Raw genomic sequence first — 24,121 nt, forward strand, 5'->3', positions numbered from 1 at the left:
ATCTATCTATCTACCTATCTACCTATGTACCAATCAATTGAGCATCTATCTATTATCTCCTCTTCTGTACTTGATTATTTAATTAGTACCCATACTTGAACATGAAAAAAATAAAATAAAATCATAGGAAGTATATTTCTTTTGGCATATGACTGAATAGGAATGTAATCCTTCTCTAGAGTATTTGTTAGTCTCTGTGACTATATGTACCAGGGGGCAAGTAAACTGACAGTTTTGATTGACTAGGTTATTTAATTAAATTAAATGATTGGCTTGATACTAGTTATTGTTCTGTACTACTGGAAAAAATCAGCTTTCCTACTGGTTGAAATATGAAGTTCATCTTTAGAGCAGAAGGGCAGAGGGAGAAAGCCCTTCAGAGATTAGAGAACAGAATCTTGCAAGGGGAGTGTAGGGAAAGAAATTTGGAAAACATTTTTGAAAAATTATCTTTGCTTTGCTTTGTTTTTATACATAATGTTAGATTTATTTTGAAATTAAAAATAACACTTTACATGTGACTTTTCTTTTTATTTCTACTTATCTGTGACCTGAAAGAAAAAAGTATGAAACAGGGATGGAAAGAATATGACACCTGGTAAAGAAGGTCTAGGATTCTTATAACCTCTAGAGGTGTAATCAGGGCTCATCCTGTGTCCTTTGTATATTATGATGACAAAGATCATTACTGTCATTGCATCTTTTTTCTTCCCCCATGTCTCCTTAACTTAAAATTCCATGAGAGATACCCACATTACATCTAAGTATTATACTATAGGGCCTGAATCTTATGTGGGCTGGAGCTGAGATGGAAATGTAGAACTTCTGAACATCTATTTTAGTTGTTATTGCTGCGATGGCTTTTAGTTTGCATCTGAGGTAACATCAGCTTTTTCAGTTTCAGAAGAATAAAGACATGGAAGCCCTTATGTGTGTGTGTGTGTGTGTGTGTGTGTGTGTGTGTGTGTGTAAATTTTTCATTACTTATCAAGAAAAGCATACTTGGAGTTAGTAATAGTTACACTTCAGTTAGTAATAGTTACAATTCAAAGCTTAGCTCTTTGAGTATATCTTATTTCGAAGCTAGTCATTGATTTGATTAAATTTCTTCAAATAGTGAAAACTAAAATGTTCAAATGATAAACCAGAGATAAATATGGCAATGAATAATAGGTACAAATCATTTGAACTCTTATGTAAAATTTGATAAGATGTTTTACATAACGTTAATGAATTGACAAGGTCTTGTGGAAAAAACAGTTCCAGGTGGCAAACATACGCAAGGGATTGTCAAACAATTTTTTGGCAAGGATAATGTGAATTTTGTAATCAGTTGGGAGCCAATGAAATACAAAGATGAGTCTAGTTAATAATCTACAATTATTGGTTAAAGAAGTATATTAGTGCTAATTTCTCTCTATTCCTCCTACCTTTTCTCTTCTTTCAACCCCTCAAGCCTTCGGCACAATGAAGTGGGTTACCTTTATTTCCCTTCTCTTTCTCTTCAGCTCTGCTTATTCGAAGGGTGTGTTTCGACGAGAAGCACGTAAGAATTCTATTTTTCTATTGTTTGACTTTTATTTTGTTTTGTTAGTAAAAGAAAGTCTTAATAAGCATTGAATATTTTAAGATGTAGATTTTCCTTCAGCACTTGTTTGATGTGCTTTTATTTCTGATGATGATACTTTTATTTCTGAACCCTTACAGAAATTATCTCATTAATATATTTCTAGCATCCTCGGTGGAAAAAATGGTGAGCCTTGTTTAGTAACTGTAATTTACTTTTACACATGAAGGAACTTACAGTGACTTAAACTTCATAGAATATAGTTGAAGTTATAGTTATGATAGATTCATAACTCCAAATTTTCAAAGGCCAGTCCACTGCACTTTGATTTATAAAATGAAATAAAACAAAACCTGTGTGGTTAATCTTATAAACAGAATTTGTATTTATATTTTCATTTTAGACTCTCCTTTCAGTAGCTGTAAATAGACACTACAAGAGTGTTAGAGCTTGTCCAAGTTTGAGTATAAAGCTATACATATTGAATAATTTAATAATGTTTTTCAAACAATATCACTGGTGATTGAACAACTCTTCTGTTTAAATGCAGATGAAATAGTTAATCATAATCCTAAGATTTTCTGTAGAGAATCAGACCCCAATATTTTTGAGCAAATGAATACTTAAGTCAAATGGAGAGAAGCATAAAACAACATCATAACTAGTTGTTTTCTTTAGAATTTAAACAAATCTCTTTTTTTTTTTCCCTACAGACAAGAGTGAGATTGCTCATCGATATAAAGATTTGGGAGAAGATACTCTCAAAGGCCTGTAAGTTAAAATATTGACAAGTCAAATTTAATGTTTCTAGTAGCATTGGTTGTATTTCTGAAGTTCTTCCATTCTCATATCATCAGAGTCCAGACTGTAGAACAGTGCTGTCGATGAGAATTATCTGAACTGAAGGAAATATTCTATGCCAGTGCTTTCTACTACATTAACCACTGGCCACATGTGGCTATTAAGCAGTTTCAATGTGGCAAGTGCAACTGAGGATAAAAAATTTAAATTGTATTTAATGTTAATTTATTTAAATCTATATAATCACATATGGCTAGTGGCTATTGCATTAGACAGTGAGCACTGGAACTCTTTATAACCTGCACTGAGGGAAAAACTGTAATAGATGGTTCCTTTTCAGCTTGCTTACCAAATTCTATTACTTAACAAATAGATCTGTAGTTTCTTACAGCATTTTAGCACTTTTTTATGTAGTGAAAAATGAGATAATACTTTATTTTTAAAAGGTCAGTCTCATCCTACTACCTGATCAAATGAGGGTGTGGGTTTTGTTTTCTGTTTAGTCAAAGGACCTATGTAAGACCCCAAGTCTTAACAATGAGATCTATCTAGAATACATTTTGTTTGCTTGCTTGCTCTATGTGTATCTATCTACTGACATGCCCATATATATTTACACATGGTAGAAATATGTATCTTCTTTGCTTAGAAAGCCACATATGCCTGGTTAGGCCTCAGATAATAGCTGATGTGAATGGGCTTCCTGTACAACAGTAAGTTGTATAAAATAAAGAACGTATACAGATACATTGTTCTCTAGCATAGCAATGTACTTTATATTAAAATTTTATTATGCTACATTTTTCTATGTGCTTTGTTTCAGGGTGTTGATTGCCTTTTCTCAGTATCTCCAGAAGTGCCCGTTTGAAGAGCATGTAAAATTAGCGAATGAAGTAGTTGAGTTTGCAAAAACCTGTGTTGCTGATGAGTCCGCTGAAAACTGTGATAAGTCACTTGTAAGTCCATTCTGATTTTGAATACTATTTCTTCTTCTATTAAATAATCCTGAGCATTTCAAAGGAAAAAAAATCCCATTTTAGTATTCTCAATTATTACCAAATGATCATATTTGTAAAGAACACTAAAAAATGAGAAAGCCATTGTTTCTTCTGTTAGAGACATTTCAGCTAGACCTACAGTTTTAAAAGCCTTTCTTTATTGAGACCACACAAAACAGTCATAGTGTATTCAAATGGGAACTCTGTCATTTGTAAAAATCTCTTTATAAAATTTGAAGTTTGATTTTTTTTCTTAGGGGATAATAGTGATACCATGGTTTTTATCACCAGAAAGCACTCAACTGATTTCTGTGCTAATTCTGTTATGGTAAATAATAGTACAACTATATATTCCTCATTTTAGGGATATTCATATTTTTAAAGACAATAAAACATCAGGGCATTCTGTCATTCTAAGGACTTTGAGCTTTTAGTATTTCCAGATAGGTCTTCAATACAAGAAGAAGTTCATGATTCTCTCACCACTCAATCTATATATATATATATATATATATATATATATATATATATATATATATATATATATATATACCTTTCTGAGGTCAAGGCCACTTTTTATTTATCATTGAACCCTTTCCTCCTCTTATTTCTCTCTATATGTATTTCTCCCTCAAGGCAGAATAAGTATTTTAATTCCAAACAATATTATGGCTCTAAATATGAATCTTTTGGAATGAGTTTTTTTGAAAATTAATAAATTCTGTATTGGGCAGTGTATTTTCTTTAAAGTTACAATTACTTTGATAATAAAAGTCAATGGCAATGGAAAGAATTCATTTAATGGACTATTCTTTGAGGCGATTATTTCCAGAATGAAAAGGTCCAAATTTAATGCAATAACTCAATATATAATAAATTCTGTTACTCCTCACTTTTGGAATGGTCTCTACTAAAATATTCTTTGTATGATTTGCTAACCATGGTTTACTAGTATATTACATTTTTTACATAAAGAAAGTAAAAGAAAATATAATTGGGTATAAAGAACATAAAATTGCCCAGTAATGTGAAGCCTGCTCTCTTCCACTTAGCATACTCTTTTTGGAGATAAATTGTGCGGAGTGGCAACTCTTCGTGAAACCTATGGTGAGATGGCTGACTGCTGTGAAAAACAAGAGCCTGAGAGAAACAAATGCTTCCAGGAACACAAAGATGATAACCCAGACTTACCTCCACTGGTGACACCAGAGCCAGATGTTATGTGTGCTGTCTTTCACGAAGGTGAAGAAAAATTTCTGGGAAAGTAAGTACTCACAGATTTTTATGCTTCAAAGTTAAAAAGAATAAAACAGGTCAAGACTCATTGTAACGATTACTATAACAAAAAGTATTTGCAGCCTTAAGACCTGGAAGCTCTTGTTCTAATGACAATTTTCAAAGGATAAATATTTGCTGCTATAAAATTCTGCAGGATAAAAAGTTTGCTCAAAGATCTTTTGGAGTTCATTGAAACAGTATGTGATCAGTAGGAAAACAATTCATTTAGTTCTCAAAACTGATTTCATTGTAGTCAATATTGTATCAACAAAATTTAACTATTTTATACATATGCATGTGGTAGGGGGCATATATAATTTACATATATGCTTAAACCTTTCACTGACTTAAAGAATGACCAAGCAAAGTCATCATGTGGAAACTGAGCTTAACAGGTGTATAAGATGTCTTTGGGTTTTGGAGGCCCTGGGGAGACTGTTGACTGCAATTGTTCCTGTAATATTTGTCTGGAATAGAAAAATGACTGGCTGGTTTTGTTTTTAAAAATCTAGATACTTATATGAAATTGCCAGAAGACATCCTTACTTTTATGCCCCAGAACTCCTTTACTATACTCAGGAATATAAACAAGTCTTTACAGAATGCTGCCAAGCTGCTGACAAAGCCGCCTGCCTGACACCAAAGGTATTCTCCAGAAGGACAGGGGACCAGCTCCTGGGCGAGCCAAGGTTTAGGATTCCTTTGGCTAGAATTAGGGAACCTAAGTCCCTGATACAAAATTCTTTTCTAGGTCAAAAAAGCCTTCCTTATTCTTCCACCTAAAGCTCTTTGACCCTCCCTGAAGTCCTCTGACCTTATGCCTTCTCAGATATGCCAAAGTGGACCTGATAGAGGGAATCACCTCTTTTTATGGTGCTGGTCACTAGAGTGCAATTCAGAAACTCCTTTGTAAAACCGCACAGCAGAGGGCCACAGTTTTTATGTTTTTATGAGCCCTTTTAATTGGGGAGAAATTCAAAGCTAAGAATTTAACTGCATCTAGAGCCCTGGGTTCATTCTTTCATATTTAGTAGGAACTGTGTTCTCTTCCGTAGGAAGTTTATTGATGTGAGAATTGGTGGAGGAGGGATTGAAATGAGTTATATGAAAAATTAAGAAGTTAAGAAAGTTATATTCCCTGGGGTATTAGTGTACTCTGTTCTTCCACTTTTCCTCTCAGTTCCCTTCCTCCTGGCAATGCCTTCCTGCTGGTTCTTCACTACCTAGAGGCTTCCGCTATGACCAGACTAATTTTTCCCCTTCCAACATAGCAAAATAATTATTTGCCAATAGTGAGTACTTGGGAATTTAGAGTAAATTATCTCTTTAAAATTTAATTTGGCATAGTCTTGTCTGAATTATGAAGGAGTATTTTGGGTAGACTTTTTCTTTTTAATTTTTCCAAAATTATGCCTTTTTGCAGATTGATGTTTTGAGGGAAAAAGTACTGGATTCATCTGTCAGACAGAGACTCAAGTGTGCCAGTATCGAAAAATTTGGAGAACGAGCTTTGAAAGCATGGTATTTTAAACTTAGTTTGCATCTTTTAATGGCTTAAATGATGATAGTTCCAGTGACAGAATTGTACCTTTATATGGCATTTCACACATATTTTTTTCTAGGCCAAAAGGTAAAACTTTAACAGAGGCAAAAATCTGAGTAATAATGCCATTTCAGCATTTTATTTTATCATATTTTTTCTAATAAACAGTCAAAGAATTTAGAAGGTACCTTTTTTCTTCTTTTAGAGCAGGTATTTAAACTCCCATTTGTTTATAAAGACTAGGGGGGATCTTGTTCCAATGGTTCACTGTTTTTATAGATCTGTAGTCAGGGTCTTTAATTTTATCTCCTCCCTCTCCCCCCCAACCTCCATGTCAATTATCTGAGAATGTCTGTTGTCCTTTTATATTCTGATAAATAAATCCAGCCATCAAGGTTGCTTTTCATTCTCATAGCTCCAGCTCTGTTCTTAATCTCTTGTTTTTGCCTAGGCCTCTGTTTTTATATTACCTTGCTGGTTCTAGGAGCATCTTTCGATATCTGAGCCAAGAAGTCTCCCTCTCCCTCACTTCCCCTCACCCAACCCCTCACCTGTTAGTCAACAGTGAATCAACACCAATAGGAGATAAAATGAAAATGATAGACATTTTACAAACTTACTAGAAACCGTCATTTGAACTATCTTTGCCTGTGACCTGCCATCTACACCACCAAAATCAACCAAATCAATAAACAAAACACCTCCAATGTGAAATGGTACACAATTAAACAGGCTGTGATTATTTGGGGGCAAGTCCCATATTTGATCAGATTTAGAAATGCCCCACTTTATAGAGTGCTTTCATGTGCATTTTCTAATTTAATCTTCACAATAATCCTTTGATTAAGCATGCTATTATAACTCTGAAGAGGCTGAAGTTTAGAAAGACAGGCTAAGTAACTTGCCTAGAGTCACACTGCTGATGAGCAATAAAGCCAGATCTGCAAGTCAGAGCATGGCTCCAAACCTGACGCCTCTCACTGTGCTGCCTCCTTTAAAATCCCTCTTTGATTTCTGCTTTTATGAATCACAGGACTTCTAACCACACACACTCTTACAAAGGATAATTCTGTCCCAAGGAAACATTTTGTCCTAAGGTAACAATTTGGTTCAGAACTAGCATTAAAATAAGAACTATTGAATTTTACAGATTATTTCCATGTATTATTTTGTCTTGAATTTTCTTGTTGTAAGTAATATTTTCCTAGTGCTTTCACATAAACATTGCATGTTAGTATTTTGACAGGGGAATTTTTCTTTTTAGGTCAGTAGCTCTTCTGAGCCAGAAATTTCCCAAGGCTGACTTTGCAGAAATTTCCAAGATAGTGACAGATCTTACTAAAATCCACACAGAATGCTGTCATGGTGACCTGCTTGAATGTGCAGATGACAGGGTAAAGAATCTTCAGTATGCTCTTGGGGAACTTAACATGCTTCAGTTAGTAGAACTAGTTTGTTTACTATCATTGGTGATAGCTGACAGTGGACTGTTGTCTTCTATGATCTTGACTAATTTTTCAAAAGTCTGTCACATTTTATTTAATGATTTGGTTTCAAAATACCTGTACTTAATTTGGTGGGAATGTTTGTGAAAACAGTACTCAATTTTAATTTAAAATACAAATACCTTAACAGTAGAACTATAAAGTTTATAAATAACTGATAGAGGCCCCTGTTATAGACTAGTCTTTTTTAATCAAGTAGAAATACTTTAGTAGCAGTATCTGTGCTCCATTTAGGAGCACAGGCTGAAAATGTTCATAGAAGGTACATTGACATGTTTATGGACTTTAAATACAACAAACTGTTCTGCCAACATGTTAAAACTCTGGGGAGAAAATATAGCAATGTCAGTTTATGTTGAATGATTTCTATCAACTTGCTTATAGGCAGATCTTAGCAAGTACGTATGTGAAAATCAAGATTCAATCTCCACTAAACTGAAGGAGTGCTGTACTAAACCTTTGTTGGAAAAGTCCCACTGCATCGCTGAGGTGGAAAAAGATAAGTTGCCTGATAGCCTGCCCGCATTAGCTGATGACTTTGCTGAAGATAAGGAAGTTTGCAAAAACTATCAAGAGGCAAAAGATGTGTTTCTGGGCACGTAAGTGGATAAGGATTAATCCTCCCATAGCTTTTATATGGTGGCAGGATTTAGAAAGATAAACCAGGCTTTTCTTTGTAGTTCCTACACTTTCCATGGTGTCTACAATGCTTCTTTATCCTTCCCTCTCCCAGCTTTTAACCTTTTTGGAAAAAATTAATTAGTTTAATTTATTTCATAAAATACTACATGCTAATGGCAAAAACTCAATAGGGATATTTTGGAAATACCTCTAGACATACTTTATGTATACATAAATTATATACATACTATTCACTCAAGGAGTATTTCTTGAACTTACCAAAATATATATGTGTGTATATGTGTAATACATCTTTATACTTCCAACTCTGTATTATCTATCATCTATCTATCTATCAATCTGAGGGCAACAAAGAAGTATATCAAGAAGTATGGAGTCTGCTACTAGTGCTTTATACTTAGTTGAAAAGTCCGTAAGTCCAGTAGCATGACAAGGCAGCATGTAATTAAATGACAAAATAAATGGTTATACACAGTAAGTGTGGTGGTATACTTTGCATTCTTATTGTTGGATTATAGTAGTACAATGCACACTAAATAACAGTTCATAAAATTATGTACCCTTCAAGATTGCACTTGTACAGAGAGGAGAAAGAAAAACTTAAGAATATGTATTTATCTATCAGAATATTTTGGAGGTATAATCAGAGTCAAATGAAATACATATAATAATAATAATAGGTGAGATAGATACAATTATTATCCTCATTCTGTAGAAGAGGAAGCTAAGGCTTCGACAGTTTTAATGTCCTGTCGAAGGTGACAGAGTAAGTGGCAGAGCCAGGACGTGAAAGCAGGTACCTTTGACTCTGAACCCCAGCCCTTAGCCGCTAAGCTTTACTGTATGGAGGTTAGTCAAACTCAGACCTTTGGTATATGAGTTACTGAGGTTAGTTATGTGATTTGTTTTCTTGCTCATTTGCCCAATTAAATCTATATTATTTTAATCTGATTAGGTTTTTGTATGAGTACTCAAGACGACATCCTGATCACTCCGTCGCATTGCTACTGAGAATTGCCAAGAAATATGAAGCCACGCTGGAGAAATGCTGTGCCACTGATGATCCTCCTACATGCTACTCCACAGTGGTAGGCTTCTTGAAGGGAAAAAAAATGTAGCTCTTTGACTGATGATTCTAACAATGAGAAAGAAAAATAATGCAAGCATGTAAAGTCTTACATGAAGCAATTTAGATCTTTTTTTGAGAGGTTTCAATTCTATGCTCTTAAGCATTATAGGAAAAATAGCCTTAAATAGAATGATTAATAAAGCCTAGAAGAGTCTAGAAAAGAAAGAATTGAAGGGAGTAAATCTCTAATTTCACAGAATCTTGACCACGCTTTTTCTTTTTCCATTTTACTGAGAAAAAAATAAGATAAAGTAAATTTAAATGTTAATTAAAGAGACTTAACTTAGGGATAACAAAAGTTAACCTGATTCAAAGATTTATCAAGTATCAAGAATTATTTTCTTAAGGAAGATTGTGAAATTTATTCATTTAAATATTTCAAATCCTTTTGAAAAATTTAGGAATGGTTTTACAAGAAATTAGGTAAAGAGAGAAAACCTGTTCTGGAGGATTTTTAGTACATTTAGCTATGCTAAAATAGGATTTTAGCATTTTTAGGATATTTAGCACTCCTGGAAAATACAGTGGTTTCCAAACTTCAGAATCAAAGGAAAGTCATTCTTTACCAAGAACCTGATATGTGCCAGGTACCATACTGTTACTGATAGCCGACAATCTCTTGTCTTAGAGAGCTCAGGATCCAACTGGAAAGATGGCTTAATACTAATGATACTTAAAATCATAGCCATCATTTATTAAGGTTTTACTATATGCCAAACACTTTTAATTTCATGAGCTCAGGTGGTTTACAGAGCAAGTCTCTAAGGTGAGTGCCATCTTCATCCCCATTTTAGAGGTAAGGGTTCTGAAACTTGGAGATGGGAAGTGAAGTTGCACAACTGGGAAATGAGTCAGACAGCCTGGCTCAAACACCAGCAGTCACCCTGCAGAGCTTGCATGTTCTTAATCTTTTGTACTGTATAGCCTTGCCAAATAAAATATACAGTTCGGATGTATTAGAATATATTTAGCATCAAAGATGTACTCAGATGGCTATGGACAGAAAGGAGGAACAATCTCATTCTGCTTAAAGGGGTGAAAAACAGCCTCAGCTGGAATGCTATAGACACAATTCTTTTATCTTTCAGTTGGATGAACTTAAACCTCTTGCGGATGAGCCTCATGACTTAGTAAAAAAAAACTGTGAACTTTTTGAAAAACTTGGAGAGTATGGCTTCCAAAATGCGTAAGTATTTTTTGTTTATTGGGTAATCTTTTTTCCTAATCAATCTGTAATTACTTAAAACCTAATGTATAGATCACCTATCACAGAACTTTTAATCCTCAAAATACAGTACATGTTTCTAATCTGTTCTATCCAGAAAGACTAGAGAAGGAGAGATAAAACAGTTGATGGGATGGAGAGCCTATATTTGAGTGCTGTTTAAAAAATTGGCCTCGAGGCTGGAAGAGAAAATACCAAATATTGGAATATAGGAACTGAGGATGCCCTTGAAGGTTATGGAATAGTTTATGGGCAAACAAATACATAGCAATGCTTTTCAGAGCAGGAAATAGTAGGACTTGGATAACAGTAGCTCAAGAAGTAAGCTCTTGAAATATGAAGAAGTAAGATGTAAGTTGGCAGATAATATCCTAATCTAATAGAGCCTCATTTATGGAGGTAAAGACAAGAAGGGACACATCATTCGGTAGATAGTTATTGTTCATCTTACATGTTAACACTCTTCTAACTATGGGTGTTAGGGATCACAACAATGAATAAAACATAGTCTTTTCCCTTGAGTAGCTTACAGTCATACATTGAGTTTCAGTGGCGATTGACATTCTTATTAAATGATTTTTACATGCTAGATACCACGCCAAGTTGATTGCATACTTCATTTATTTTAATTGAATCCTTGTACCATCTCTATTGAGTCAGATATATTTCCTCCCACTTTATACATGAGAAAATTCATCATCAACTTTCAAATTTAGCACAGTGCTAATATATAGTAAGCTCTCAGTAAGTTTTATTGAAAAAAGAAGCAATCAATAAATGTATTGTCACTGATTATAATAAGGTAAGTCACTTTCCTAAGGTTATATAGCACAGGCAGAATTAAAAGTTAGGCTTAACTAGTTTCTCAGGACAAGGTCTTCCCCCATGCTACTCCAGTAACCTGGAGATGGAGATAATTGCATGAATGGAAAATCATTTTAGTTGATTTTGGCTAAGTGTTCTCTGCTTGACCTACTGTGTTAGAGAAGTTTCTTGCCTGGCTGAAAACACATGGACCATTTTGTTATAGGCTCTTAGTTCGTTACACCAAGAAAGTACCCCAAGTGTCAACTCCAACTCTTGTGGAGATCGTAAGAAGCCTAGGAAGAGTGGGCACCAAGTGCTGTAAGCTTGCTGAATCAGAAAAATTGCCCTGTGCTGAAGACTATGTGAGTCTTTGAAAATATAGAAAGTTAATGATGAATATTTGCCTTTAGATATTGACAAAGCTAACTTTTAGAAATGGGGTTGAACTAATGTGTGTGTGTGTGTGTGTGTGTGTGTGTGTGTGTGTGTGTAGTGGCAGCCAGGACTTGGTCACCTACTATATCCCCCTCATCAGAATGAGAATTTAGATAAGATTGCAAAGATGATAAATTGTTTTGAAAAAATTCCATGAATTTTCAATGTTCCATTCTGGCGTTAAAATTTTTTTTGCTTTGGGGTCTTTTATTAATATCTCAGTATAAGACTGTTTCTTCACCACTCCAACACATATCTCAAGACTCACCTCAATTATTTAATTTAATTTTTAAAATTTAAATAATTATTTTCTCAAGGGAATTATTCTTAAAATGTGAACATATTTAAAAGAGAAAAGACTTTGAAAAGCCCTTTATTATTTGTAGTTCCCAAGGTAAGCAAAGCACTGCTTCAAATCAACCTTTGATTCAAATTTTCTAGTTAAAATATAAGACTTCTTTTGGCCCCTTGGCAAGTTAGAGTTCATGGAAGACAATTACGCTTTTTTTGAGTTTCTGCTGTTCTGCCTGCTCTTTAGATAACCCAGATCCTGAATCGGTTGTGCGTGTTGCACAGTAAGACACCAGTGAGTGAGAGAGTTACCAAATGCTGCTCAGAGTCCTTGGTGAATGTACGACCATGTTTTTCTGCTCTGGAAGTTGATGAAACATATGTTCCCAAGGAATTCAGTGCTGAAACATTCACCTTTCATGCAGATATATGCACACTTCCAGAGACTGAGAAACAATACAAGAAACAATCGTAAGGAATATTTCATTACTGCATCATTTTTAGTCTTGATAGAATTATAAATTGAAATGACTCATTTTTAGGAAGTAGTGATATTCCTTAGCAAAGAGTATTTAACTATTGGCCTTATTAATCTGATAAAACTGGCAAGAATGAAATGGACAGCTTTTTTTTTTCTTAGCAAAAAACAAAACTATATTATAATCTTGACTGCAAATCATTTGGAATATCTTGTGGATAAAGGCTGCAGTAGAATAGTATCAGGATAGGTCTAGTAGAAAAAGCTAAACAATTAACTAATGCATTGTGCAGATAGCAAATTAGTTAGTAGAAATCACAAGGAATTTATTTCTAGGCATGAATGGTTATTTTAAGTTTGTTTTATGGCAACAGATAGACAAGGCAAACCCCCAAGATGTAACTTTTGAGAATGGCTGTTGGATGAGAAAGATCTCAAAATGCAAGTTCTGAGGCTTGACTCCCTGTTACTGTCACAAGGGTTTAGAATAGCATGAAATTTAACAACATAAGTTGCTATAATCTCTGGTTGATTCTGATCATGGTCATAGACATAGGAGTAATATTGCTCTTTGTTGAGCGCTGTTGGTTGTGTAGATGTCAATGAAAGTGAACCACCAGCCATCATGAGTTTGGATAGTGTTACTTTGCATGGCCTCTCTACTATTCACTTTGGGGTAAATTTCGAAGACCAAATATAAAGATTATAAGATTATAAAGTAGAGTTTTAAAAGAGTCCAAGATAATAATTAAGTATTTAAGGAATCTTTTTTAACTCTTAACTCACTATAAAATTCAATAGAGTATAACTTCCAAAATCAGAATAATGTATAAGTGCTGTGACATAGTCCTTTCCAGAGATTTACTGAAAAAAGATTTATTGACTTATTGAGATTTATGAACACTACAGATGTTGAGCAATTCACATAGATTATCTCATTTGATCCTTTCTCCCATCTTATGAAGATGGATTTTATTCCCCTCATTATGTAAATGAGAATATTGAAATTTATAGAGGTGAACTTGGGCCTCAAGCCCAGAGTTGTCTGGCTCCAAGACTTACAATCTTAAACAACACTACTTTTTTCTTTATGTGAGTAAACTTTGTTTTTGTTTCTTTTTTCATTTTCATCCAAATGCAGTGCACTAGTTGAGCTGTTGAAACACAAACCCAAAGCCACAGATGAACAACTGAAAACTGTTATGGAGAGTTTTGTAGCTTTTATAGACAAGTGCTGTGCAGCTGCTGTAAAAGAGGCATGCTTTGCTGAGGAGGTACTGGAGTTGTCTTCATTTTAATATGTTTCACTTCCTTGGTTGTTGGATTTAATCAGGCTAGAGCTTAGGGGTTTATTATACACCTGAAGGACACTTCATACATGTAGGACAGAAATATTATTATATGTACAATTGTCTGACAAAATGACTTAAATGGCTTTTGTTTTTTAAAACTCTTGTGGTGCTGGAGCATATTATTAAATATTTGTAATATTTGTTCTGTTTCCAAAGTTGTGATGCTTAAATATAGATAGAAATATTTGTAAGACCTGAAATCTTTTGGTAGAGACATCGTTAACCCAAGAGATTAATTTATTTAAGCATTTTCTTGAAAAATGCTGGTTTGTGATTTGGTTGGATCTGAGAGAGTTTATATTTAAATGTCTGAATCATTTAGTATTTCCCCCTGTGACTTGAAAGTTCTGTTTTTATTCTTTTGAGCAACGGATGTCAGTAAGCTTCCTAGTAGAGATTCTAGTACTAGAGTGTAATTAAAGGGTGTGACGCATGTAAAGTTACTTCAGAATCATCAACAGCTGTATAGTTGTTCATTTTTTATCCTAATAGTGATGCTAATGTTTTTCCCAAATCTATCATTTCTTTGTATTCAGGGTCCAAAATTGGTTGCTTCAAGTCAACTTGCCTTGGCCTAAAAACAACACAATCACAAGCATCTCAGGTAACAATATTTTGAATTTTTTAAAACAAGTAATTATTATACTTTCTATTAATATAGCAAAGATCAACTGACCATCTGCCAAGAGCCATATAGACGAGGGCTAACCATTGTTCTGAGTTCTTTATATGTATTAGCCAATTCTCAATGTAGTTTCCTGAGTTGAGCACCATTATTATTCCCATTTTGTGGATGAGAAAATGGAGGCACAGATCAAGGCATAGGTGAAGTAACTTACTGAAGGCCCCTCAGCTACTAAGAGGTAGAGCAACAATTAATTCTAACTAGAACTTGACAATTAACCACTGTCCTATTTTGAACTAATGTGATACAGTAGACAGATCATTGAACTCCATAGTTGTTCAACAGTGCAGTACTTTAGGTATTAAGCTGGGCCATACAGAAGTGCATTTTTGTAGGTAAGAAGCAATTGAATAGTGATGATTTCACATGGTTCCACTTAACAGCTCAATAACAAATTCATTTCACTAGAAAATATGCTACAGCTACCTTATGTGAATTTCTACTTTATAGAGAATAGTTTGCTACAAAGTTTTCAATGCGTCACCATACTGAACTTTAATAGACTTCCTCATAACAAAAAGGCCCACTTTAAAATTGAAAAGTTTTAGCATGAATTATTTTCATATTTTCCAAGCTGACTGTGATGTCTATTCCATGTCTAGGTTTTCACTTACTCTTTGCCCTTATAATAATACCTACATATTGTGCATTCAAGCAAGGAAGCAACTTCATACCTCTGCAAATTTGGTCATTTCAAAAAGTGATTTGTTTTATACCTAAGTGGCAAGATTTTCTTCTCAGAAGTTTAACTTTGAGAAGACACTCTTTTTGTTTGTAATTAATTTAGGCTAAAAGGTAGATATTAAGTAAATGACAGCCTGAAAAGTCTGCTGACATCAGTGTAAAAGGATTTTTTCAGTACTTACTGACATGTCCTCACCCCCAGCCCCACAGAGGAACTCAACTGTTAAGAGTATAGGACCAGGTTGAATGTCTTTCAATGGTGGAAATTGCAGAAAGACTATCTAAGCGATTTGGCATTCATCTGAATAGATTTGGAAAACACACACCATTATATAAACACTAGTTATATTTATCCTTTTGTTTTCAGCCTGCCCCGTGAATAAGAGAAAAAGAAATGAAGACCTAGAGCTTATACATCTGTTTTTCTTTTCTGTTGGTATAAGACCAGCACCCTGTCTAAAAAACACAAATTTCTTTAAACATTTGCCTCTTTCCTCTGTCCTGCAATTAATAAAAGTAATGAAAAGAATTGAACATAATTGTCCTGGACTGTTATTTTTCAAAGATGTGTTGTCATCCTGAATATGTAAGTTCTGAGAAAGTCCCACTGTTCTCTTCTCCCCTGCTTCAGTGGGGGACTTCTAATTCCTTATGGGCTTCTAAATTAAAACAAACATTAATGCTCTTCTGAGTTATGGATCATAACATTCGATGTAGAATTTTAATAGTATGACAATTCTGAATTACAGAATAAAAACTGGTAAAGGTAAGGCATGGATTTTCCTTACTACTAGGACTCAATGAGAAATGTGGGAGACAAAGAAGATAGAGATGATTATAAGGGTAGTTAATTGAATTGGGGAGAAAAAAACTGAAACTAGATCCTTCTCAAGATGGCGGCGTGACTAGGGGGTGGAAATCTCCTCCCAAATCCATATATATTTTGAAAATACAGCAAATACAACTATTCCTAAAAGAGTGACCAGAAGATACAGTACACGAGCCAGGCTACACCTGTGAGAACCCAACATCTCACGGAAAAGGGTAAGATACAAAGCTGTGACCCCATGGGACCCGAGCACTTCCTCTACCCCCAGCTCACCAGCAGGAGGAAAAGAATCAGAGCAGGGAGGGAGTGGAAGCACAGGACTGCTGAATAACTAGCCCTGGTGGTCTGCCCTGGGAGCACAGACACACAATGCATGGTGCTCTGGATAATTGAGGAATGAAAAAGCAAAATCTAATACTAAGACCATGAACAGGTCCCCACAGCCAGCTGCCATGGGGCAACAGAAAAGCAGGCACTTTAAAAGTCTTAACGGGACAAGGGTTTAACAGGAGGGCAAAATCGTCCTGGCATACACAGTCTAGCAGGCTGGGAACTTTAAGGAACTTAAGGCTCTCTAACCCCTTGGTTGGCAACACAGCTCTGAGGCCCCTTACCACGGTAAGCAGCCTGCCATTCCTTCCCCCACTGCTGGCACTGCAAGCAAACTGGCTGATCCGCCATTGCTGCAGACCAGCCAGAGGGCAACCCCACCTACAGCAACCACACAGCTTAACACAGAGGCTTCTCCCTGCACTTGGCTAACTGGCCCAAACCCAGAGGCTGCTCTCTGCGCACGGTTGACTGGCACAGACAGAGGAGACAGGCAAGGCAAACAGCAAGCATAAAGTGACTTTGTTCTCCCAGCAGACACAAGCGCCACTTGCCAGTGACCATTCCCATCATCATGAAAAGGCAGAAGAACCTTGTTCAGTCTAAAATGGCAAGTTTGAGGGCAAACACCAGAGAGAGGCCTTGGTGAGATTGAAATCACCAATCTTCCTGAAAAAGAATTAAAAATAAGAGTCATAAACATGCTCATGGAGCTACAGAGAAATATTCAAGAGGTAAGGGATGAGTTCAGGAGGGAGACAACAGAAATGAAAAAAACAATGGAAGGATATAAGAGCAGACTGGATGAGGTGGAAGAGACTGTTAATGGAATAAAAATCAGAGAACAGGAATATAGAGAAGCTGAGGCAGAGAGAGATAAAAGGATCTCTAGGAATGAAAGAATATGAAGAGAACTGTGTGACCAATCCAAATGGAACAATATTCCCATTAGAGGGGTACCAGAAGAAAAGAGAGAGAAAGGGATAGAAAGTGTCTTTGAAGAAATAATTGCTGAAAACATACCCAATCTGGGGACAGAAATAGTCTCTCAGACCATGGAAGCCCACAGATCTCCCAACACAAGGGACTCAAGGAGGACAGCACCAAGACATATAATAAATAAAATGGCAAAGATTAAAGAGAAGGAAGGAGTATTAAAAGCAGCCAGAGAGAGAAAAAAGATCACCTACAAAGGAAAACCCATCTGGCTATCATTGGACTTCTCAACAGACACCTTATAGGCCAGAAGAGAATGCAATGATATATTCAAAGCAATGAAACAGAAGGGCCTTGAACCAAGAATACTGTATCCAGAAAGATTATCATTTAAATTTGAAGGAGGGATTAAACAATTCCCAGACAAGCAAAAGTAGAGGGAATTTGCATCCCACAAACCATCTCTACAATGTATTTTAAAGGGACTGCTCTAGATGGAGGTATGCCTAAGGCTAAATAGCTGTCACCAGAGAAAATAAAACTACAGCAAAGAAAGTCGACCAACCAAATACTAACTAAATGCAAAATAAAATCAGCTATCCACAAAATCAGTCAAGGGAAACACAAAGAGTACAAAATAAAACACCTAAGACATAAAGAGTGAAGGAGGAAGAAAAAGAAGGGAGAGAAATAAAGAATCATCAGACTGTTTATAATAGCATAATAACTGAGTTAAATTAGATTGTTAGATAGTAAAGATGCTGCCCTTGACCCTTTGGTAACTACAAATCCAAAGCCTGCAATAGCAATAAGTACATATCTATTGATAATCACCCTAAATGTAAATGGACTGAATGCACCAATCAAAAGACACAGAGTAATAGAATGGATAAAAAAGCAAGACCCATCTATGTGCTGCCTACAAGAGACTCACTTCAAACCCAGATACATAAACGGACTGAAAAAGAAGGGATGGCAAAAGATATTTCATGCAAACAATAGGGAGGAAAAAGCATGTGTTGCCGTACTTGTATCAGAGAAAATAGATTTCAAAACAAAGTCACAAGAGACAAAGAAGGACATTACACAATGAAAAAAGGGTCAGTTCAACAAGACGATATAACCATTATAAATATAAATGCACAGAACACAAGAGCACCTACATGTGTAAAACAAATAATAGCAGAATTAAATGAGGAAATAGAATGCAATGCATTCATTTTAGGAGACTTCAACACACCACTCACTCCAAAGAACAGATCAACCAGACAGCAAATAAGTGAGGACACAGAGGCAATGAACAACACATTAGAACAGATGGACTTAACAGACATCTACAGAACTATACACCCAAAAACAGCAGGATGCACATTCTTCTCAAGTGCACATGGAATATTTTCCAGAATAGACCACACACTAGGTGACAAAAAGAACCTCAGTAAATTCAGAAAGATTGAAATTCTACCAACCAACTTCTTACATCACAAAGGTATAAAACTAGAAATAAATTGTACAAAGAAAACCAAAAGGCTCACAAACACATGGAGGCTTAACAACATACTCCTAAATAATCAATGGATCAATGACCAAATTGAAACAGAGATTAAGCAATATAGAGAGACAAAAGAAAACAACTGCACAACGTCCCAACTTCTGTGGGTGCAGTGAAGGCAGTTCTAAGGGGACAGCCTGTAGAAATTCAGGCCTATTTAAAGAAAGAAGAACAATCCCAAATTAATAGCCTACATTCATAATTATTGAAACTGGAAAAAGAAGAACAAAGGAAGTCCAAAGTCAGCAGAAGAGGGAACATAATACAGATCAGAGAAAAAGTAAATAAAACTGAGAAGAATAAAACAATAGAAATATTGATGAAACCAAGAATTGGTTCTTTGAGAAAATAAAATAGATAAACCTTTCTCCAGACTTGAAAGAAAAAAGAGAATTTACACACATAAACAGATTCAGAAATGAGAAAGGAAAAATAACTATAGACACCACAGAAATACTAACAATTATTAGAGAATACTATGAAAAACTATATGCTAACAAACTGGATAACCTAGAAGAATTGGACAACTTTCTAGAAAAATACAACCTACCAAGACTGACCCAGGAAGAAACAGAAAATCTAAACAGACCAATTACCAGCAATGAAATTGAATCGTTAATCAAAAAACCACCCAAGAACAAAATCGCTGGACCAGATGGATTCACTGCTGAATTTTATCAGACATTTAGAGAAGACATAATACCCATTCTCCTTAAAGTTCTCCAAAAAATAGAAAAGGAGGGAATACTCCCAAACTCATTCTATGAAGCCAGCACCAATCTAATACCAAAACCAGGCAAAGACACAACAAAAAAAGAAAGCTACAGACCAATATCCCTGATGAACATAGATGCAAAAATGCTCAACAAAATATTAGCAAACCAAATTCAAAAATACATCGAGATGATCATATACCAAGATAAAGTGGAATTCATCTCAGGGATGCAAGGATGGTACAACATTAGAAAATCCATCAACATCATCCACCACATCAACAAAAAGAAGGACAAAAACCACATGATCATCACCTTTGATGCTGAAAAAGCATTTCACAAAATTCAACATCCATTCGTGATAAAAACTCTCAACAAAATGGGTATACAGGGCAAGTACCTCAACATAATAAAGGCCATATATGACAAACCCACAGTCAACATCAACTTAACAGCAAGAAGCTAAACGCTTTTCCCCTAAGACCAGGAACAAGACAAGGATGCCCACTGTCCCCACTTTTATTCAACATAGTAGTGGAGGTCCTAGCCATGGCAATCAGACAACACAAAGAAATAAAAGGCATCCAGATTGGTAAGGAAGAAGTCAAACTGTCACTGTTTGCATATGACATGACATTGTACATAAAATACCCTAAAGAATCCACTCCAAAACTACTAGAACTAATATCTGAATTCAGCAAAGTTGCAGGATACAAAATTACTACACAGATATCTGTTGCATTCCTACACACTAACAATGAACTAGCAGAAAGAGAAATTAGGGGAAATTTCCATTCACAATTGCATCAAAAAGAATAAAATACCTAGGAATAAACCTAACCAAGGAAGTGAAAGACCTATACCCTGAAAACTACAAGACACTCTTAAGAGAAATTAAAGAGGACACTAATAAATAGAAATTCATCCCATGCTCTTAGGTGGAAAGAATTAATATTGTCAAAACGGCCATCCTGCCTAAAGCAATCTACAGATTCATTGCAATCCCTATCAAAATACCGATAGCATTCTTCAATGAACAGGAATAATTAATTCTAAAATTCATATGGAATCACAAAAGGCCCCAAATAGCCAAAGCAACCCTGAGAAGAAAGAATAAAGCAGGGGGGATCTTGCTTCCCAACTTCAAGCTCTACTACAAAGCCACAGTGAACACAACAATTTGGTACTGGCACAAGAACAGGCCCATAGACCAGTGGAACAGAATAGAGTTCAGATATCAACCCAACCATATATGGTCAATTAATATATGATTAAGGAGCCATGTATATACAATGGGGAAATGATAGCCTCTTCAACAGCTGGTCTTGGCAAAACTGGACAGCTACATGTAAGAGAATGAAACTGGATCAGTGTCTAACCCCATACACAAAAGTAAACTCAAAATGGATGATAGATCTGAATGTAAGTCATGAACCATAAAACCCTTAGATGAAAACATAGGCCAAACTCTTTTGAAAACATGAAAAACTTCTTCATGAACAAATCTCCATGGGCAAGGGAAACAAAAGCAAAAATGAACAAGTGGGACTATATCAAACTAAAAAGCTTCTGTATAGCAAAGGACACCATCAGTAGAACAAAAATGCATCCTACAGTGTGGGAGTATATATTCATAAATGACATATCCAATAAGGGGTTGACATCCAAAATATAAAAGGAGCTCATGCACCTCAACAAACAAAAAGCAAATAATCCAATTTAAAAAATGGACAGATGATCTGAACAGACACTTCTCCAAAGAAGAAATTCAGATGGCCAACAGGCACATGAAAAGACTCTTCACATCCCTAATCATCAGAGAAATGCAAATTAAAACCACAATGAGATATCACCTCATACCAGTTAGGATGGTCAACATACAAATGAATAGGAACAACAAATGCTGGCAAGGATGTGGAGAAAGGGGAACCCTCCTACACTGCTGTTGGGAATATAAACTAGTTCAACCATTCTGGAAAGCAGTATGTAGGTTCCTCAAAAAACTAAAAATAGAAACACCATTTGTCCCAGGAATTCAACTCTTAGGAATTTACTGTAAGAATGCAGGATCCAAGTTTGAAAAAGACATATGCACCCCTATGTTTATTGCAGCACTATTTACCATAGCCAAGAAATGGAAACAACCTAAGTGTCCATCAGTAGATGAATGGATAAAGAAGATGTGGCACATATACACAATGGAATATTATTCAGCCATAAGAAGAAAACAAATCCTACTAGTTACAACAACCTGGGTGGAGCTAGAGGGTATTATGCTCAGTGAAATAAGCCAGAGGGATAAAGACAAGTACCAAATTATTTCACTCATCTGTGGAGCATAAGAACAAAGAAAAAGCTGAAGGAGCAAAACAGCAGCAGAATCACAGAACCCAAGAATGGACTAACAGTTACCAAAGGGAAAGGAACTGGGGAGTATGGGTGGGAAGGGAGGGATAAGTGGAATAAAGGGCATTACAATTAGCCCACATAATATAGTGGGGTGCATGGGGAAGGCAGTATAGCTCAGAGAAGACAAGTAGTCATTCTATAGCATCTTACCAAACTTATGGACAGTGACTGTAATGGGGTATGTGGTGGGGACTTGATAATGGGGGGAATCTAGTAACCACAGTGTTGCTCTTGTAATTGTATATTAATGATACCAAGATAAAAAAAACAAAAACAAAAAAAACACCTCATCCTAGAAGAAATGTATTTGAGTTTAGGATGATAAGACATGAAGAGTGTTAAGAAGTTTAACAAGTTTGGAGAAGCATTACTGGAAGAGAGGGTTAGGAGATCTGGACAAAGGTGCAGTAAAGAGTGATTAAGAGACATTGAACTGAGAAAGTGCAGGACCTGGAGGCTGAAATTTTCTTGTAAAAAATTAAGATGCTATACTCAATACCAAGTCTCTTCCCTGTTCCCAGACGTAACTGTTGATATCATATCATTGTCTATGAATTTACATACTTAAAAATCACAGCCTTATTCATTTGTGTATTTTAAAAATTGTTATAGAATTCATTTCATATTGACATGCAACCCACAACTTGCTTATTTTGTCCCTAATAATAATGTTTTAGAGTTTCATTTCAAGGATGATGCTTGCAAAAGGTTTAGGAATGAATTTAAGAAAGGCTCCCTCAATTTCTGGAATGTCATCCACAGTTATCCTCAACCATCCTCACCTAACCCCTACCTACTTCAACCACACACTGACTGTATCAAACACTTCGCCACATTTGGTGTGGTCTTCACAAGGGTAGGAGAGAGCCTGGAAGGGGAGAAATGGAGACAGTGGGTCCTGATGCACTGAATCTCCCAGAGGCAAACCTAGGAAATTTTGAGGAAGGTGTTTCCACAGAACTGGACCACACAGGACAGGGTCTGGGCTCCCTGTCCAGTTGGCATTGTTGCCCAGGCACAGATGCAAACTTTTAGAGAAACAGACTCCAATTCAGGACTCCTGGAGCGCAGTTTCCCTGCTTCCCGTGGCATCAAACACATTCCCAGAGAAGCTCAGACTCTTGAGCCCAAGAGTAGTCCAGGAGCCCAAGCCAGTCTGTTTGGAGAGGGTTGCCTGGCAAGCACATCATTCTGGCTGTGTGTGTGTGAAGTGCTGGTCTCATATCGTAAAGGGGTACATGATATCCACATGATTTATGTCCAGAATGTTAAGACTGAGCACTTGGTTAAGGTAGTGTTTGCCAGGTTTCTCTAAAGTTGTTAGTTTTTCCTTTCCATCCCCTACTTTTGGAAATGAGTCACTAACTCCAGCCCGCACTCAAAGTGAGGGAGGAGGGGATGAAGTTCCTGGACTAGTAAATCTTGACATATATTATTTAGAATTCTTCTTAAGAAAGATCTGTCACGTTGTCACTTCAACTTCATTCCATGTATTTGTTCAACCATTTAAATAAGTGTGGACTCATATATATACTTATTTTGTACTTTGGGTTATAATTCAATGTTACATCATTTAATTTGTTGCTTAAATTATTCCAGCTTTGGTATTTGGAGTTTTTTTTCAGGTTGGGTCCTGTGTTCCTTTGACATGCCACTGTAGTTTGTTTTTTGAACAACTTCTTTATCTTCTGGCACTTAGAGGTGTTCCAAGCTCATCTTGTAGTTTTCCTTCCCCTGACCTGAAAACAGTCATTTCTTCAAGGATCCCTTGTTCTACTTACTAAATAATGGCATTGAAACAAAGATCTGAGCACTAGGTGTACTTGCTATTGATGCGGTATCACTGCTTCTAGACTTTTTCAGAGAACAGAGCTACAAAATGCAGATTTGTAAACCAACCCATGTTTATACGTACCTCTGATTATTTCTCTA

At 35.8% G+C, this 24,121-nt stretch overlaps 1 protein-coding gene across 1 annotated transcript; it reads left to right on the top strand.

The window, feature by feature from the left end:
* Positions 1-1,389: 1,389 nt before the first annotated feature.
* Positions 1,390-15,959, top strand: ALB (albumin). The gene is made up of 15 exons (XM_036927534.2): positions 1,390-1,546; positions 2,281-2,338; positions 3,192-3,324; positions 4,419-4,630; positions 5,157-5,289; positions 6,068-6,165; positions 7,452-7,581; positions 8,077-8,291; positions 9,290-9,422; positions 10,552-10,649; positions 11,719-11,857; positions 12,469-12,692; positions 13,841-13,973; positions 14,588-14,655; positions 15,788-15,959. The coding sequence occupies exons 1-14, from the start codon at positions 1,468-1,470 to the stop codon at positions 14,627-14,629; spliced, it is 1,827 nt and encodes a 608-aa protein (XP_036783429.1). The 5' UTR covers positions 1,390-1,467; the 3' UTR covers positions 14,630-14,655; positions 15,788-15,959.
* Positions 15,960-24,121: the final 8,162 nt, after the last annotated feature.

This window comes from Manis pentadactyla, chromosome 5 (genome assembly GCF_030020395.1).
Source record: "Manis pentadactyla isolate mManPen7 chromosome 5, mManPen7.hap1, whole genome shotgun sequence".
NCBI classification, from domain to species: Eukaryota; Metazoa; Chordata; class Mammalia; order Pholidota; family Manidae; genus Manis; species Manis pentadactyla.

Excerpts from the sequence above, each read along its gene's own strand:
- ALB (XM_036927534.2), top strand. The coding sequence starts at position 1,468 with ATGAAGTGGGTTACCTTTATTTCCCTTCTCTTTCTCTTCAGCTCTGCT. Across the intron at positions 2,339-3,191 it reads GAAGATACTCTCAAAGGCCT|GGTGTTGATTGCCTTTTCTC; the intron begins GTAAGTTAAAAT and ends GCTTTGTTTCAG. Across the intron at positions 9,423-10,551 it reads CTACATGCTACTCCACAGTG|TTGGATGAACTTAAACCTCT; the intron begins GTAGGCTTCTTG and ends TTTATCTTTCAG.